Source organism: Podarcis melisellensis (assembly GCF_964234715.1).
Source record: "Podarcis melisellensis genome assembly, chromosome: 17".
In the NCBI taxonomy this organism is placed as follows: domain Eukaryota; kingdom Metazoa; phylum Chordata; class Lepidosauria; order Squamata; family Lacertidae; genus Podarcis; species Podarcis melisellensis.
In genome coordinates this window covers 14920793-14939816 of record NC_138534.1, presented here as the reverse complement: position 1 = coordinate 14939816, position 19024 = coordinate 14920793, and the positions used below count along the sequence as shown (strand labels likewise).

General features: G+C 44.9%; 1 protein-coding gene across 3 annotated transcripts in view; it reads left to right on the top strand.

The window, feature by feature from the left end:
* Window positions 1–18399, top strand: part of ADAMTSL1 (ADAMTS like 1) — a 465616-nt gene extending 447217 nt beyond the window's left edge. For all 3 annotated transcript variants that reach the window (XM_081893676.1, XM_081893674.1, XM_081893675.1), the window contains 4 exons: window positions 5089–5296; window positions 9309–9418; window positions 12143–12363; window positions 13490–18399. In XM_081893676.1, coding sequence (XP_081749802.1) covers window positions 5089–5296; window positions 9309–9418; window positions 12143–12363; window positions 13490–13596 — 646 coding nt within the window. In that variant the 3' untranslated portion in view covers window positions 13597–18399. The remainder of the gene's footprint in view (window positions 1–5088; window positions 5297–9308; window positions 9419–12142; window positions 12364–13489) is intronic.
* Window positions 18400–19024: the final 625 nt, after the last annotated feature.

Here is a 19024-nt window from a genome sequence, read left to right as displayed (position 1 = left end):
AACGCAAGTAAATAGTTAATAATAATAATAATAATAAAATTTTATTTATACCCCGCCCTCCCCAGCCAAGGCCAGGCTCAGAGCGGCTTACAGGCGATAATAAAAACAAGTTGAATGATTACAACTTAAAAACAACATTAAAATACAACATTAAAATATTGAAACATTAAAATATTAAAATGTAGCCTCCTCGCAGGAGAAGGAAAGAAAAAAAGAAAGAGAGGGAGGGAATCAAATTGGCTCCAAGCCAAAGGCCAGGCGGAACAACTGTGTCTTACAGGCCCTGCAGAAAGAAATCAGATCCTGCAGGGCCCTGGTTCCACCAGGCCGGAGCCAGTGTTGAAAAGGCCCTGGCTCTGGTTGAAGCTAATCTTAACTTCTTTAGGGCCCGGGACCACTAGGGTGTTGCCATTTATGGACCTTGAGGCTCTCCGTGGGGCATACCGGGAGAGGCGGTCTTGTAGGTACGAGGGTCCTGGGCCATGAAGGGCTTTAAAGGTCAAAAGCAGCACCTTAAATCTGACCCTGTACTCCACCAGGAGCCAGTGCAGCTTAAAACAAAACAATAATGCCCCGCATCCCACAAACACATTTAAAAAGCTGTAGGTAGAATATTAATCAGCCTTATAAAGCAACACACACACACACACAAATTTGGTAGCCTGCAGTAAATAAAGAGTTCCCTGCCGGCAGTCAAGTGAGGAAACTCTTGTTAAAAAAAAACAGAGAGAAACGAGGTCCATATGAATGCAGGAGGCGGTAGAAATATTGGGTGAATCCAGCTTTCATGGTCACATAGTTCCTTTTATGAGACAGCTTGTAAAAAGCACAGCTTAGCAAAAGAAAGCAATAATTCTCAGCACTTTTCGGAGACTACTGTATTCTGAGATCTGTTTTGTTATGACCAGCGGTTTTAAATAAATAATCTGAGCCAAACTGCAGGCCACACGCCCCATGTTATTATGCAGTGTTATCTTAGACATAAAGATTCCTAGACTTGTGCTTGGGAAGAGACTAGATTTTTCAACCCATCTTTTGGAGAAAATGTAGGCTGTGTACATGCTCACATTTATTCTGCATCCACTATGCTCCCACGTCTCATTTGGGAAGTGACGTAAACACGTAAAATGAGCTGCAGTCCATATCTACCCTGTACAGTGGCGTGCAGTCAGTGGACTAGGGGAACTAGGTTAGTCCCCTAAAGGTTCCCGGTAAATTAGAGTATTAAAGTATTAAAGCCTGGCACTTCCTCCCCAAGGTCTGGAAAGCTTGTGCCTAGCTCAGAGCAGAAGGCACGATGCTCAAACACGTGACGTTGGGGCATCACACGCGCAACATCGGACTTCCCAATTGCCTTTGCAAGCTGGAGCATGTGGCCCTAACTGTTCCCCTATAAAAAAAAAATCACCACACGCCACTGAAAGGCACTCCTAACCAATAATAATAATAATAATAATAATAATAATTTTTCATGTATACCCCACCCTTCCCGGTTCAGAAAACCGGGCTCAGGGCAGCTAACAACAAATTTAAAACACTTAATTGATGCAACAAAAAACAGCTTAAAATACAGTATAAAATGTGAATAACAATAAATTCAGAATTCAAAAATCAATTTAGGGGGGAAAGCCACCCAATCAACATTAGATGATCACAAGGGCTAGCTGGCTAAATTTTAGTCCTTTTTTGGCTAGTGAAGAGAATTAGATGTGGGATCCCAGAGTCGGTAATCTTTATAAAAAGGAGAAGGGGAGGGAAGGAAGGGGAATTAAAAGATCAGGCTATGTTCAAATTGAAAGCCAGGCGGAATAGCTCTGTCTTACAGGCCCTGCGGAAGGGGTTAAATCCTGCAGGGCCCTGGTCTCATGAGGCTACTTGACCCTCAAGTGACAAAGATGGATCCAGGACAGCCCCCAACCTAGGCACCTGTTCTTTACGACGGAGAGCAGCCCCGTCCAAGACAGGCAAGTGGCCAACCTCTCAGACACAGGGACCACCCACTTCCTGTGCCTCTATCTCCCCAAGTGTGCGTGCTCCCAGAGAGAAGCTTGCTGTCCTTTTTTGCTCCTCCTCTGCCTTTTCAACTCTGGTGCTGCACTGAGCCGTCCAAACTGGGCCACATGGTTCAGCTCTCTCTTCACTAACCACAGGCTGTACAGCCAAGGTGTTTTCCTTTGCTACAGCTATTGGTTAGGGGACGCGGGTGGCACTGTGGGTTAAACCACAGAGCCTAGGACTTGCCGATCAGAAGGTCGGTGGTTCGAATCCCCACGACAGGGTGAGCTCCCGTTGTTCAGTCCCTGCTCCTGCCAACCTAGCAGTTCGAAAGCACACCAGTGCAAGTAGATAAATAGGTACCACTCCGGCGGGAAGGTAAATGGCGTTTCCATGCGCTGCTCTGGTTCGCCAGAAGTGGCTTAGTCATGCTGGCCACATGACCCAGAAGCTGTACGCTGGCTCCCTTGGTCAATAAAGCGAGATGAGCGCCACAACCCCAGAGTCGGCCACGACTGGACCTAATGGTCAGGGGTCCCTTTACCTTTTGACAGCTATTGATTAGCAAGAAGAGAGCTTGACCGCCAGCCTGGGTTTGGACAACAGAATGCTAAGTCGAACATTTGCTCAGCTCAGTATGGTGTGGAAGTGAAGAAAAATACGGCAGAGGAGCAAAGTGGTTGCGAGCTGCTCTCTGAGAACCTGCAAGTTTGTGTGGTCCCTGCAAGCCATTCGCTGTGTCATGAGAAACCAGGCCCACATAGACGTTGTGGAGCAAAGGTCTATCAGGAACCATTTCCGGTGTTTCACGACCTCAGAATCATTTCTGACAATAGCAGCAGCAGCAGCACAGCTGCCAATAGAAATGAAGTGACAAAAACAAAGATCTTCATGATCAGCTTGGAGTGGCCATCTTGGAAATAGCTCCCTTTTAATTACTTTTCCATAATGTTCCACACACCTCTGCTTTAGGCAAAGGATGGCCAACTGAACCGTAAGGGACAACTGGGACCAGGAGAGTGTGTGAAATATGAAACTTGCTCATTAATATCAGCAAACTTCTGACTTGTTGGTGGGAAACACATTCTGCAGGAATGATTTATGCACATTCATTTGCCCCTCTCCTAAGCTGCAGCAGCGCCCATGCTGCTTTTTCCGACTCCCAAGAAACTGATGAAATGTTCATAAGTTGGGAAAGAGAAAGAGGTTGGAAATGCAGGGCTGAAATTTACAAGGGGCAGAAAAACCTGTGGATTTGACCTTTCCAAAGAGCAGCGTTACAAAGACAGGGGAAGTGTGTTTTCTTTGTTTTGGCAGGACCCGATAGGTTTCGGGGGCGGGTATTTGGAGTGGGGGTAGTCCTGGTTAGCAGAAGAATAAAAGCAAATTCACAGCTGCAGAGTTTTCATTTTTATTTAATTTAAAGGACAAGAAAGAGAAGTCCTATTCATGTTCACTTGGAAGTAACCTCCTTGCTTCCTATACTGTATATATATATTTTATTTTTTTGCACAAATTTTCCAGGATAACAGCAAATCTTTGGCTATCACAGCCTAAGACTTCCCTCAACCCCTTCTAATGGTTTTCTAAATTCCTCTCTATTTTTGCATTTTATTCAATGGTCCTTGCTTCCTAGTTAGGACTGCAGCCTAAATTATATTGTCAAATCACAGCAAATCATTATAATGTATATTCTTGGCCTGCTAGTGTTATAGAACCTTAAGAATTAGCAATACATCAATAATTAAATTTTCTAGGCATGAAATAGAGATGGATGAATCTGTCATTTCAGTTTCTCATTTTCACAGTCTTAAGATAAGTTTGCCAGAGATCTGCGTCACTTGACAAGTCCTGGTGAACATTCCTATCATTTAAATTCACGTTTCTCCTAACTTTTTTTTATGTGCTTTTTTATGTATTTGGATGCAATTTCCCCTAATATGTGTGTTTGTACGTTATTTTTTTGCCAAAATATGCATTTTTATGCCCACTTTACTCATAATATATGCACTTCTTTACATTTTTTTTTCGGTTGGAGAACCGCATCACAAAATTCAGAGAAATGTGAGTTTTGAGAGATGGCTGTGTTTCGGTTCTCACGTTGTTTTAGGGAGGGCGAATTAAGTGGGTTCACATTGAAATGGGAACCAAACCGAAATTCTCCCCACCCCTACCTGCAACAAAAGGTTGCAGTGTGCCGTCATCATCACCCCTAATAGGCGTGTTCCTATTCAGGGTGCCAACCACATGCCTCCTCCTGGATACAGCAAGCTATGCCAGGGACGCGGGTGGCGCTGTGGTCTAAACCACTGAGCCTCTTGGGCTTGCCGATCAGAGGGTCAGCAGTTCGAACCCCCCCAACGGAGTGAGTTCCCATTGCACTGTTCCTGTTGCTCTGTCCCAGCTCCTGCCAACCTAGCCGTTCGAAAGCACGCCAGTGCAAGTAGATAAATAGGTACCACTCCGGCGGGAAGGTAAACGACGTTTCTGTGCGCTCTGGTTTCCGTCACTGTGTCCCGTTACGCCAGAAGTGGTTTAGTTCTGCTGGCCACATGACCCGGAAAGCTGTCTGCAGACAAACACCGGCTCCCTTGGCCTGAAAGCGAGATGACCCCATAGTCGCCTTTGGCTGGACTTAAAAGTCCAGGGGTCCTTTACCTTTTACAACAAGCTATAAAGAGTGGGTGTAAAAGATTAAATTCCTCCCAGGCCTGTTTCCGCCCCCGCCCCCCAACTGACAGCTAGCATTCAGCACCTCCTGGGCATTCTCATTCTTCGACAGGTGTTTGAAAAAGCTGCGGCTTTTTCTTTTTTTACTTATGTCTCCCCTGTTGTTTCTCGCTGGCCCCATTTTGGTTGCGCTTCACTCAGCACCTACCACCTTGTTCACTGCTAGAGAGAGAGAGGTTTTTTGAGTTTCTTGAGTCCCACTGGCCTTTCACAGAAGGAGAAGGTGAGAATCCTTGTTAGGATAAAAGCCAAGTTGACTGAAAGTGTAAAGTTTCAGAAGGAAGATAAGGCAGGTCGTTTTGCTACACCCCTGTGGCTCACCCACCAGTAATTCTTCTTCCTTTCCCCTTATCCTTGCGCTAGATGGATGGTGACGTCATGGTCCCATTGTACACAAAGCTGTGGCGGAGGCATCCAGACCCGTCGGGTGACATGTCAAAAGCTGACAGCTGCAGGCAGCTCCATGCCCATGTCAAATGACGCGTGTGCTCAACTTTCCAAGCGCCCGGTAGACACCCAGAGCTGTAACAGACAGCTGTGTGTCGAGTGGGCAACATCTGCCTGGGGGCAGGTAAGTACACGTAGCTGCCAGCCATCGTTTGGGATTGTGAGGAGGTTAAAACGGGGGTTGAGAATGCATTTAAAAAATTGGGTTGCTGTCTCTCTACTAGATGGCCCTGTGCAAGTCATCATCCCAGTTACCCACCTGTAAAACCACGGTGACCTGCCTCTTTGGTGCAGGCAAAAATTAGTATTTTAACATGGTGTGTGTGTCTGTGTTTAAAAAGTTTGCTGTATATTAATCATAATAGCATTAAAGGAAATTGTAAGCGCATGTTGCTGTCACTCCTGGTTGACCCTAAAATGACGGCGTTAAGCCATATGTTTTAATGGATGTTGTTAAATATTAGCTGCACAGGGAAATTAAGTTTAGTAGAACCCAGTAATATCCTGATAAAATTATAATAGCCGTATGACTGCATCATCTGCAATATCCGGCCCATTACTGAGAATGATCACAGCATGGTAAGCCAATTTGAAAGAATAGCAAATAAAGTACCTCTTATGTCAGACAGGTAAAAAGGCCTTGTGGGTCAACTAGCAACGTTTATTCTACAATTCCTGATGAACCAGATGGACTTATAGTTCCCTGGTTAAAAGACATTACACATTACATTACTGTCCGTTACACAGAGCTGCCACAATTAAGGCAATGCTAGCTTATTATCAGCTTTCATGTAGCTGATAACAACTGCATTAAAAACATGTGTATGCGCGCACACACACAAATTCTGCTTTGGTAGATTTTAGAAAATGTTCCCTCCAGCATTGATTGACTTATCATGCTGCCATTTATTTAAAAAGGATCAGATCTTTCCTTGAAAAGCTGTAAGTGAATGGTCTAATTTGTACTTACCCTGGAATGTCAGGTAAGGTTTATGTCTAGTTCCCCCAGAGGGATGGCTATTAGTTTATAGCATCCCATGATGTCATATCCAAGCTCAATTATAAAAAGTTGTATGAATTCATCTGTTTCACCTGACCTTTCGGCTTTCTGATATAATATTTCTCCAACCAGAGAACAGGGAGAGGAGTTTCTCATGCATTGTGTAAACTTACAAGGCTCCATTCCCAGGCAGGCCTACAAATTGATTATTCTGATTACAATTAAGAACAGATTACTGGCCATGGATCAGTGCCATTTCACTATTGTATCACACAGTCCACTCAAGGAGACATCAGGTTCCGATTGGCCAAGCTCAATGATTACCTTTCCCAAAGTGCAGGGAAAATAAGCAGATTACGTTGTCCCCTCTGCAAACAGACCTCCTCCCCCCCCCCTCCTGTCTCCTATCATTTAGTTTTGATGTAGGTGTCGTGTCAGCCTCAAAGGCAAGAATTCCATGCAATCATTTCTCATAAGAATTAAGTACGTTCACTGTAACTCCAGTGTCACTCATGTTAGTTTGCAGTGGAGATATTTGAGACTACGGATTTGAAGTCTGTTGTTGAGTTGTTTAGTCGTGTCTGACTCTTCATGACCCCATGGACCAGAGCACGCCAGGCACTTCTGTCTTCCACTGCCTCCCACAGTTTAGTCAAACTCATGCTGGTAGCTTCGAGAACAGTGTCCAACCATCTCGTCCTCTGTCGTCCCCTTCTCCTTGTGCCTTCAATCTTTCCCAACATCAGGGTCTTTTCCAGGGAGTCTTCTCTTCTGATGAGGTGGCCAAAGTATTGGAGCCTCAGCTTCACGATCTGTCCTTCCAGTGAGCACTCAGGGCTGATTTCCTTAAGAATGGATCGGTTTGATCTTCTTACAAACTCTCAAGAGTCTCCTCCAACACCATGATTCAAAAGCATCAATTCTTCGGCGATCAGCCTTCTTTATGGTCCAGCTCTCACTTCCATACATCACTACTGGGAAAACCATAGCTTTAACTATACGGGCCTTTGTTGGCAAGGTGATGTCTCTGCTTTTTAAGATGCTGTCTAGGTTTGTCATTGCTTTTCTCCCAAGAATTTGAAGTCTAGGGCTGAGGAATTTAAAATGCTGTTTGTGAGCAGGCTGTTCAGAGTAATGGGAGGGGAGTCAAAAGTTCCCTTGGGTGGATTGAGTCCCCTCTGAGAAGTAGTAGCTCTATTCAGGGTTGGATTGACTCCAGAGCTTTGGGGTGTTCACAGCATGATCGATCATTCAACTTCCAGACAATATAGTCATTTAAGCAGGCAATGTCCACAGTATTTGGTGAGGAATGAAGTTGGAGGTGATATCTGCCAATGAGCAGGAGCATAAATCAAATCAATAGTCCTAATCCTGCAACACTCAACAGAACAAACCCCACCACTCTCAGTAATGTTGCCATTCCAGTGGGAGGGCAGCTAGCCGGCAGCTAGCTGGTTGCAGGTTCGTGTGAGCCTCTCACTATTATACAATTCAGTCTGTCTCAGATTGAATTGTACATACCTGGTAAGTTCCCTTGAATCCCTCTTAAAAGAATAAAGATGCCACAGTGTTATGCAAAGTCAATAAAAGAAGTTTACTCAAATCAGTTCACAGTTGGATTCCTGAAGGCAAACTTAGCTACAAATATGTACATGTGGATCTACCCCATATGGGGTAATGATCCCAGTGCTTCTGCTAGCTGAGAGCTAGCAGAGCAGTCCTAGCTAGAAGCTGGTCAAAAGAAAAAGGAAATCGAAAAGAGGGAGGACTCGTCCTTTTGTTACCTGGACAGGTAAGGTCACGCCCACCTTCTATCACATGCAAAAGGAAGGATGCTCCAGCCAGGAGGAACAGGAAGTTTCGACTGGCTGGACCAAACATTCCCTCGTGTGTCTTCTCTAGCATTACAAGGAATGTTGTACTTGACTGCTTCTCATGGATCACATCCCACACGCATTCTTATCTTTCCACCACAGCACAGGTTCCTCATGTTTGTCTACAACGGTTTTCACCTCCAATACGGAGCAATCTGGTTTGCCCTTGCCTCAGCCCAGAGAGCTTTCACCTAGGTAGTGGCTGCTTCTGTGCCTGTTCCCTTTTCCTTACCTCGAGGACATGATGATGGACTCTGCATCCCTGCACCAACAGAAGACTTCATGTGACCCTGTCGGCCTTCTAGGATCACAACTTCATGATCAGTTACAAGAAGGACAAGAGGCTATGAGATCTGGCAATGAGCAGGAGCCTAACTGATATATATTTCCACTGCCAAGTTCTTTTTAATTATTTTCATTTAGGCAGATCTCTAGTCATTACCCATTGTTCCACACTGAGGGGAGTTTACCTTAGATCTGTGGACAACCCTTCCGTGAAACGCTTTATGAATTCTCATTCACGACTTTTGTTACGTTTCTAGGACTTGCATTAATTGTCTCGTGATTTTCGGTTACTTGTTTTTAAGGGGTTGCCTATAAATTATGAGTGGTAAAATGTCCGGCAAATGGGATAGAGTGACATTTGCCGTGTGGATCTCAAGCTGTAGGCCAACAAAATGGGAAAACGAAAGGGGAGTTTTCATTTGTCCTAAACTCTTGAATTTATAGCACCAACCAAGGCAGCTTGAAAGACTAATGTGTTTACTGTAGCATCAGTTTTCAGGGGCTCTGGCACACAAAAGTCCATGCTACCATTAATTTCCTGGTGCAACAAGACTCTTGTTGGTTTTGCTGAAACAGACCACCCTAGCTATGCTTCTGGAATTTAACAATAAATTATTGAATCATAGATATCCCAGGCCACAGATCTGTAGCAAAAGACAGGGAGCATCTGACTCATTTGCAGTGTTCCTTTAGCAGTACTGAAAGAAATGCATGCTATTTCTTCATTCTGCTGCAGCCCGCTCAATTTATGACCCACCAAGCTGAATTCAATATAACAGCCACATATTGTGGTGTGTCAGGTGCTTGGGAATTAACCCCCCAACACACACACCTCTTTTACAATCCAGAACGAGCAACAAATAAATATTGATCAAGTCCTTGGTAGGTTTCGATACATGATTGGTAGGCTGCATTCTTTGATAATAATAATAAATAGTGCATGTCTGCTCTAAGTGTCCAGTTGTCTTTCTTAACAGTGTAATGGACCATGCATTGGATCTCGACTGGCTGTACAACACAGGCAGGTTTTCTGCCGGACCAGGGATGGGATATCTGTGCCTTCCGACCAATGTAGCTCCCTTCCGAGGTAAGCCCTGCTGATATTTTCAGAAACTGACACCATGTTTGCCAATTGTGACACAGCATTATTTATGTTTGGAACTTTAAGTTTTAATCCTGTTGGGGGGTGGAATTATTTATACCCCAGCCACTCTGGGCGGCTCCCAATCAAGTGTTAAAAACAGTACAGCATTAAATATTAAAAACTCCCCTGAACTGGGCTGCCTTCAGATGTCTTTTAAAGATAGGATAGCTGCTTATTTCCTTCACATCTGAAGGGAGGGTGTTCCACAGGGTGGGCGCCACTACCAAGAAGGCCCCCTGTCTGGTTCCCTGTAACCTCACTTCTCGCAATGAGGGAACCACCTGAAGACCCTCAGAGTTGGACCTCAGTGTCCGGGCTGAATGATCGGGGTGGAGACGCTCCTTCAGGTATACAGGACCGAGGCCGTTTAGGGCTTTAAAGGTCAGCACCAGCACTTTGAATTGTGCTCGGAAACGTACTGGGAGCCAATGTAGATCTTTCAGGACCAGTGTTATGTGGTCTCTGCGGCCGCTCCCAGTCACCTGTTTCCTGTGGAGTGCGAGCTACAACTATGTATCTAACATCATCCCTTATTACAGAGGAATGCAAATGTATTCTCTCATATGGGAAGGGGTATTGCAACAGATTTGGGACGGAATCATTTATATTTTTTAGGGAAGGCCCATCTTTCCTGCAAGATCTAGTTACCTTGAATATGGTCACTTCATTAGCCATGATAATGAGGACTTATGAAGAGAGTGAAATAACTCTACTTGATTTGGTTCATAGCTCATTAAAAAAAAAGAAACCAAGGCAAATCAGAGTCTGAGTAGCTCATCCTCTTCCCTAAGCAGCAAGCTTGAGAAGGGAAATGCCAATCCAAGATGGAAGTTTAGTCCTACCCTTCCTTTCCTGAATCCCACCACCATAACCACGAGAGTGCTGGAAAGGAGAAATTCCCAACCTGCCAGCATCTCAAGAAGGAAAAGTCATCAGGTCCCTGTTCGGGAAACATTTGTCCCCCCAAGCAAGGAAAGACAGGAGCTGGAAAGGGAGAAAGCCCATCCTGTAGGATGGGCATTAGTTAACATAGCAAGAGCCCTGCTAGATAAGCCAAAGGACAACCTGGCCAGGCATCGTGTTCTCAAAGTGGTCAACCAGATGCATGTGAGAAGCCCACAAGCACCCTGGTCCCTTAAACCCCACCCATTTCAGTGCTTCATCTAACAATCTCAAAATAAAGTCTCCCAATACTGAGAATGCCTGGAGGCAATGTTACAATTTGCAAAGTAAATAAATCTAGGATAGGGTAGTTGTTGCTTTAGGGATGGATGGATTGGCTCATTAAAGGAGAAAATGAAAACATTGGCCAATCCTCTTCCTCTCTTTTCTTACTGGCAGACTATGTTTACATGTTATGATTTCACGTGGATGTAGAAAATGCCCAGGTATTGATACTGCACACACAATTCAGCTTCTGGAAAAGCTCGACTTTTCGTTTTATAAAGGGCAAGTGCCCAGCCCTTATTGTTAGAAAGAAATGCTTGAATGCATTTGGACAATCTCTGCTGGAACCCTGGAAGCCAGAGGGCATTGGCAGGATTCCAGTGGCAGAAGGCAAGGCGTCTGTGCTTTTCACACATCCTCGCCTTTTCCTTATGACTTGCAAAACCAGAAGCAAATATGCAAAGTCATACAGATGTCGGAATAAACCGTGCAAAATTATGGAAAGAGAACTGGGCTGTTTTGCTTGCCACTGTGGCATCATTGAATTTGGCTTACTTGTACGAAGGCAGGAGTAAGCCTGAACAAGAAAAAGGCTGGCCGCTTTTGAAGGTTTTTTGCTCCTGCAGTCATTTGTGACTCCTCTTACAACTTCGTTTCGGCTGAGCAATTTTTTCAGGGCACCATTTGCACGGTTGGCATTCGGTTAGTGGTTTGTTGCAAGAAATGGGTTAGCACTCTGCTGAGTTTCAGTTCTGGACTGTTAATGCTTGGCGAGTATGCAAAACTAAGAGCACCCAACCTATTTCCTGTAAAAGCTACTCCTGCCTTGGTCCATGAGAGGCACAAGTAAGCCCAACTCAGTGATGCTACACTGGACAAGCAAAACCTAACCTTCAGGTAGGCACGATGGTACATTATCATTGTGCAGAATTCTGCATACTGTAGTGAATCATTCCATGTGTTTGTGTGTGTGTATATGCAGAGTGTAAGGACGCGGGTGGCGCTGTGAGTTAAACCACAGATCCTAGGACTTACCGATCAGAAGTTCGGCGGTTTGAATCCCCGCAATGGGGTGAACTCCCGTTGCTTGTTCCTTGCTCCTGCCAACCTAGCAGTTTGAAAGCATGTCAAAGTGCAAGTAGATAAATAGGTACCGCTCCAGCGGGAAGGTAAACGGCGTTTCCGTGCACTGCTCTGGTTCGTCAGAAGCGGCTTAGTCATGCTGGCCACATGACCCGGAAGCTGTACGCCGGCTCCCTCGGCCAATAAAGCGAGATGAGCACCACAACCCCAGAGTCGATCACGACTGGACCTAATGGTCAGGAGTCCCTTTATATGCAGAGTGTACATCCTTCTGGTTGATTTGTCAAGACAGGGGACTGTCTCTGGTTTGACTCCTACTTGGCCAGACAAGGGTCAGCCTTTCCTGAAAGGCTCGTACAGGTGTTGTTTTTAAGAATATTTCTGCAGTATCATTGTATCTCTTCTGCTTGCCAAAAGGCCTCTGAGCACGCAGAACTGCTGGACAGATGCTTGCGGAGTGCACTGGAGGGTCAGTCTGTGGACTCTGTGCACAGCTACCTGCGGGAACTACGGCTTCCAGTCGAGACGAGTGGAATGTGTGCGTGTCCGCACCAACAAACCTGTGCAAGAGCACTACTGCGCCTGGAGACCGAGGCCGGCTAACTGGCAGCGCTGTAACATCACTCCCTGTGAAAATAGTACGTCTTTCCAACTTAGCACTGCACTCGCTGGGGAAAGCCGCTGTCTGAAAATGCAGATTCTGGGGACTGGTTCACATGTCATCCTCTGCCAGGTGGTCATAGCTGGTTGTGCATGAATTTCACTACACTGCTGATTCCCCAGAATTCTAATCAGATTAAATATGATAAAGTTCTCATCACTACCCGGCAGAACATCATGAAAGACTAGCTTACAGAACAGTTGCATGTAAAGCACAATTACATTACAGTGGTACCTCGGGTTAAGTACTTAATTTGTCCTGGAGGTCCGTTCTTAACCTGAAGCACCACTTAAACTAATGGGGCCTCCTGCTGCTGCCACACCGCCGGAGCATGATTTCTGTTCTCATCCTGAAGCAAAGTTCTTAACCCGAGGTACTATTTCTGGGTTAGCGGAGTCTGTAACCTGAAGCGTATGTAACCCGAGGTACCACTGTACTATATAAATAAAGCTCTGTGGTTATTCTTTATAGACATTGTCGCAGGATAATCCCATATGTAGGTTGAAATATGTACTGATTCATATATATGAATATATATTTGCATAATCTTTTTTTCTCACAACTCCTTTGTTTTGGCGTTCTAGAGAGGCCCCAAGATTCACCTTGCAAGCTGTGCATTAAAAAAAAATATTATGATCTGTTTCTGCATCATGCCACGCTCTCCCCCATTCAATCTGTGTTTCAGTTTGACCTGCATTTCAGGTTTTAACCTGTTCTGTATATATATTTAAAAAGCTGTGTTTTCCCCATTCACTATAATGGAGTATCTAAAAACAGCTCTAACTTTCTCCGCCTTTCGCCAAAGCGAATGAAATGTTCAAGCCCAAGAGCGCCTGCAGATTGGATTAAGCCTGCCAAATTGCAGACAAAAAAGTTATGGGGCTTTTTTGGGTGGGGGGAAGTAAACGGCCAATAGTTCTGTCTTAAGTTCTGTGAAAGAAATGGCCCTAAATGTTGCAATGGTAATGAAATGATAGGAAGATAGGAACTTTGCAGAGAGAAGCTGTAAAACCAGTCAACATATGAGACGCAAGGTAGTGAATTCTTCTCTCTCTCTCTTTTATGCAATAATGCAATGATTCTCTCTTTTCTCTTTTTCCTAGTTGAGTGCAGAGATACCACCAGGTACTGTGAGAAGGTGAAGCAGCTGAAGCTCTGCCAGCTGGCGCAATTCAAATCACGGTGCTGTGGGACGTGTGGAAAAGCATAAAGGTGGCAGGCAGAAAACCATCTGATGAATTTGGCACCACCAGCCCCCACCCTCTGCTTTGTTACTGAGAAGGGCTTCTTCATAAAAAGGAAAAATTGGGAAATGGAATGGCCTTATCTTCCATTTTATTTATTTATTTTTTCCTCTCCCCCCCTTTTTTGTTTCCGCTTTTTTCACAAATCCCTTTCTTAAACTGAAGTCTTTGTAAAGACCTCGACAAGGTTTCCCTTCTATAAGGAGACAAACGCAGCAAGTCACAGAATTCGTTATGAGGGTGCAGACCAAAAACAAAAGGAAAGAGAGCACCGGAGAGAGGAGAGTCTGGAATGATGGAACGCCCTGGGAGACTTCAAGGCTGCCCTTTGTGGACAGAAGGAACCTGCGGAAACCGACCCTGAGCAACTGGGCTCAGCAAACGCCTAGCGAAATTGCCAGTCAAGAGTGGAACGCGACATTCACCCCTGCACAAACGAAGGGTGGAAGGAAAGGGGTGTCATGTTGAAGAATGGATTAGCATTCAGTTGACCCTAGAAGACTTGCTCACGTAAGGTGAATAGATATGACCATCTGCTAAAAGGAGTAGCTTCCCATGTAGTGCATTTCACATGGACATGGGAAGGAACAGCCACCCACTGCTGAGCAAAGAGGAATTTACCCTGTACCATTGCAGTCAGAAATACGGGGAAGCAAGGGAGAGGGAAAATTCTGCTACTCGCCATTGGGGCACGGATGCTGCAGCCCAACGGCTTCCCAAATGGTTGTGTGTTCATGTGGTCAGCAGTTCCGTATATTCATCCGCCATGGGTTTTGTATAGCTGTTTCTCTGTTGCCTTACCACCTGGGCCTCCCTGCTTTTGGGTTATGCTCAGGAGGCACAGTCCAAGTCTCAAAATACTGCATTGGCACAAGCTCCATTTCAACGTGGCATTAAAAACAGGGGGAGCAATGCAAAGGTTATATCTGTTAATCCCAGTCACAAAAAAAGAGTCTTGAAAGAAATGATGCACCAAAGGCACATTTCAGTTGATTTCTGTTCATTGTCCCTGGTACCTTGGTTTTCAAACAGAATGCATTCCGGAAGTCCGTCCAACTCCCCAAATGTTCAGAAACCAAGGCTTGGCTTCCGATTGCCTGCAGGAGTGTCCTGCAGCCAATCGGAAGCCACGCCGGACATTCAGCTTCCGAGGCAAAGTTCGCAAACCAGAACACCCACTTCCGGGTTTGCGACGTTCGAGTTCCAAGTTGTTCGTGAACGAAGCTGTTCAAAAACCAAGGTACGACTGTATAGACTCTTGTTTTTTAAGACACACAAAATATTCTCAATAAATACTGAATATGTGCAATGATATTCACATACTAATAGGACACTTGATCAATTTTAGACCGGATGAAACTGGAATAAGAGCCCAGGTTCAAAATTCCTGAAGCAATTATCTGGTTTAGCTAGTGCTAATAAAAATTAAATTGGAACATAATTGAGAGTTAATGATTAAAATAGGATCTAGATTGGGCAGGTGCATAGATGCAATAGTGCATACTGAGTGTTAAAAAAAATTTGAAGAAGAATATTTGATTATAACGGAGGTAAGTGTGGGACCTAGTCCAGAAAAAGAAATACCATGAGCCATCTGTAGCTAACAGTACAGAATAAAAGTATACAGGTTAAAAATGCAAAAGTGTGTAACTCTTGAATGTGACTTGAGATTCGTACAACGCAGCCATCTCCACCCACCTGCTGGCCCAGAATTGGCACACAATCAGGTATTTCTCACTATGAGGATATTAAGGTTAAACACACCCTGTCGGAATTCCCACGAGTTCAGCATCATGTTTAAAACAGTAGCACCTGACCATGCAGCATGGGCATGTTAGTACACCTGGACCATCGATCCACAGCATGGGGCCACAGCATGAATTGATGCGAATGGCCTACTTTAAGCATGATGCTGACTGCGCTGCTTCTGACAAAGGTAAGCGTTCCTGTAACTGGGGGAACGTGGCTGTGCTGCCTTCTCATTTGCAGCAGATCTCAGACAAAAAGGACTCCCTTTGGAGGAAGGACAAGATAAATGTTGAATAAGTATAGGACTATCAGTCTAGGTGGTCCCTGAGCCACACGCCCACTTTAGTGAAACATATGGCCAATAAACGTTTTCGGGGTCAGGTATGAAACAGGCTTCAGCTGGACTACTTTGACCAAAGTCCATGCGCATCTCATGCACATTTTGAGATTTGGAAGTGTGCATCCAACAGGCTCTCATAGTAGGTGCATGTTTCCCCCCGTGAATGGCTCAGTTAGGGTTTGGCAGATTTGAAGAAGAGGAGTTTGGATTTGATATCCCGCTTTATCACTACCCAAAGGAGTCTCAAAGCGGCTAACATTCTCCTTTCCCTTCCTCCCCCACAACAAACACTCTGTGAGGTGAGTGGGGCTGAGAGACTTCAGAGAAGTGTGACTGGCCCAAGGTCACCCAGCAGCTGCATGTGGAGGAGCAGGGAATTGAACCCGGTTCACCAGATTACGAGTCCACTGCTCTTAACCACTACACCACACTGGCTCTGCAGGTTGTCAAATAAATGTTGGCCTACAACACAGCTCATGTGGGTTGCGTGAGCATGACTTCCAGGCTGCAAACAGCAGGTGGGCCAGCGGGCGAGGTTGTGGGACTGCAGCCAGTATGCCTGCAGAGCAACCTATGCAGCCTGCAGCCCCCGGCCCCAAAGTGAAGCAGAAAGAACAAGTTTCTGCAATAAATAGCATTGATCCTATGTGTGCTTTGAGCTCTCTAGGGGATGGGTGAAGGCCACCTTTTGCATTCTGACCTGTATCCATCACAATCAGCGCCGTTTCCATTCCACTGCAGTTCAGTTTCTGTCAAATGCTACATTATGTCCGCTAGTTAATGTACCTTACACTCGTTTCAGTGTAAAGGGAACGCCAAAACCATGTTTAAAATGCTGTTAACTTGCCTGCTTGTTTGCAGACTCAGAAACAGCAGCAATGCGAATGAACACTGATCTTACTTGCTCAATTCATTTCTGCTCCTGACTGCAGACAAACACGCAAGCTGCAGCAGATTCCGCTTCCTTTTCCGTTTTTGTCAGAATTCCCCGACATCCCTATAGGTGTCTAGCGGATTTATATATCCGGGCTTTAGTGCCACAAAGTGCTGTACCTCTTCAAGCCAAGGAAAATAAAAGGCTGTTTAGAAAGAAGCCCCCACGTCAGTGGGGCAAGGCAGCGGGGAGGCCTGGCTTGCAAACCTTTAGCTTTGTGCGGCTCTCGTCCTTTGGTTGAGCACCAGGTTCTATAAAAGGGCTTAGCTGTGCCTCAGGTGTCTCTGTGGGGGCCCAGGACTTGTGCTGAAGTCATAAAACGCAGCTCAAGTGCTGAAGGTAGCATTGACAGGTTGCAGCTTTTATTACCTGCCAATTCTAAAGCAAGTCTGGAAGTTCTCTGGTGAGGCCAGCATCAGGTCCGACAGATTAAATTGCCTCCGGTTTTGGGTCATTCCAAAATGTATCTGGCAGGGAATACGTGCTCTCTCTCTCTTTCAGATGGGTCTCTGAGCTATTGTGTTGCTATGAATCAAAGCAACGTTTATTTAAAAAAGAAGAAGAATGTCTTTCTATGTATGTAAATGTATCTTTTTTTTGTATATTTATTAGAATTTCTTGTATAAAAAGTGCAATATGAATAATTGTACATTATGTTGTTCAGATGAAACTATTAAGGAGGAGGAGCTATTCTGTTATCCCTCTGCAATGTGTTTTTGTTGTACCAGTGATAATGTATATCCCCTCCCCTCCCCAAATTCTAAATCAGCACTTCTTGTGTAATATTGACTGAGTTTCAGTGCATACAGAGTAAATTGCAACAACTGGGAGGCAAGGGTGGGGTGGGTTTTTAAAAATTAATTTAAATTAATTAAATTTAATTAATTAATTAAAAAAACCAAGGAGTTACCAAGAGAACGAACAGCAGCTTACTTAACAATGATGTGGCAGCTGTTTTCCGACAGCAATAACTGGCGAGAAATGCAGCGGTAATATCAGCCTTTGGTAGGGTTGCCATATTTTGAAGAGCAAAAAAAAAGGAGGACACTGTGCCAGCCATTCAAAGCAATTAAATGCAATTTGTCTCAAAAATTTACCCCTGAAAAAGAGGACGTGTCCTGGAAAAAGAGGACACATGGCAACCAGGCAGCAGCTACCTCTTTTATAGTCATTATGCAATAACTCTGCTCCAAGGGATCTCGGAGCTTAAAGCCCCGGTGGACCAGCATGCCTGGGGCGCTCACCCAAGCAGACCTCCCCCCCCACAAAAAAATTAGCGCAGAGTGAAGCTCCACGCACACATCCCTTTGTTGCCCCCTTTCATTCATGTGACGCTGTGGGTGGGCATCACAGAGGGGCCTGCGCCTGCAAGGACTCTCCAAGGCAAGGCCTACAGAAATCCAGGATCGTACCGCTGTACAGTATTTCGTGGTGCTGAATTGCACTCAGAGGCTGACTCGGCCGCTCTGCCCCCTTTGCACACCATGGCCAGGGTCCTCTGCGCAGAGCGCTTGTGCTAAGTCCCGCCGGGGCTTGCAGGTTTGTTAACTGTGCAAAGGCTTGCAGCCTATGAATGTAATTTCAAATGTAATTTGTCTGATGAGTTGCAACCTGAGAGCATCAGTGTACATTTATTAGGGTTGGAAAATATTACAGGAGGCGGCTTCCCTCCCCTTTAAAAAAACAAAAACAAAAAACTTGATTATATAATTTTTTTTGTACAAATAATGCATCTTATTTATTTACTCCCTCTTGTCTCGTCTCGTTCTTTATAAACCATACGGACACCTTGGAATTTAGAAACAGCTCAGGCTTCATTTCTGTCCGAGATCTGAAGAGATCAAAAACCTTAGGCTGTGTACATTTAAAATGCCCTGCCCCCCCAAAAAAAAATCTGGGAACTGTACCTTGTTAAGGGTGCTGGGAATTAGAGCTCCATGAGGAGAAAACTATAGTTCTTCATATTCTTTGAGAGATGTGTTTTAATAGCCAATTTAAATGTGACCTTAGGCTTTGGTTTCCAGGCGAGAGGGTGGATTTAACATTAGGCAAATGACTTAAGTTTCCTTCTCCAGCCCCCTAAGGGACCCGAAACTGAAACCCTAATTACAAAACCTAAAGTACTGTTGTGCAGATGAGAAACAAATAGTAGCCATGGTGAATGATAATGCAGCAAACGAAACTCCTTAATACCTGCCCTCATGTCAGCCATCGTTATCTGCCTGAATTTAAAGGGCACCAAAAAGAATTTTGGCCCACTTTAAAACCGAAGGCTGGTTCGTTGCACGTGAACAATCCCGATGACAATGATATATTTGCCAAATTGGGGGGGGGGGCTGGGGACCACGGCTTTCCTCACCGGCTTCCTTCT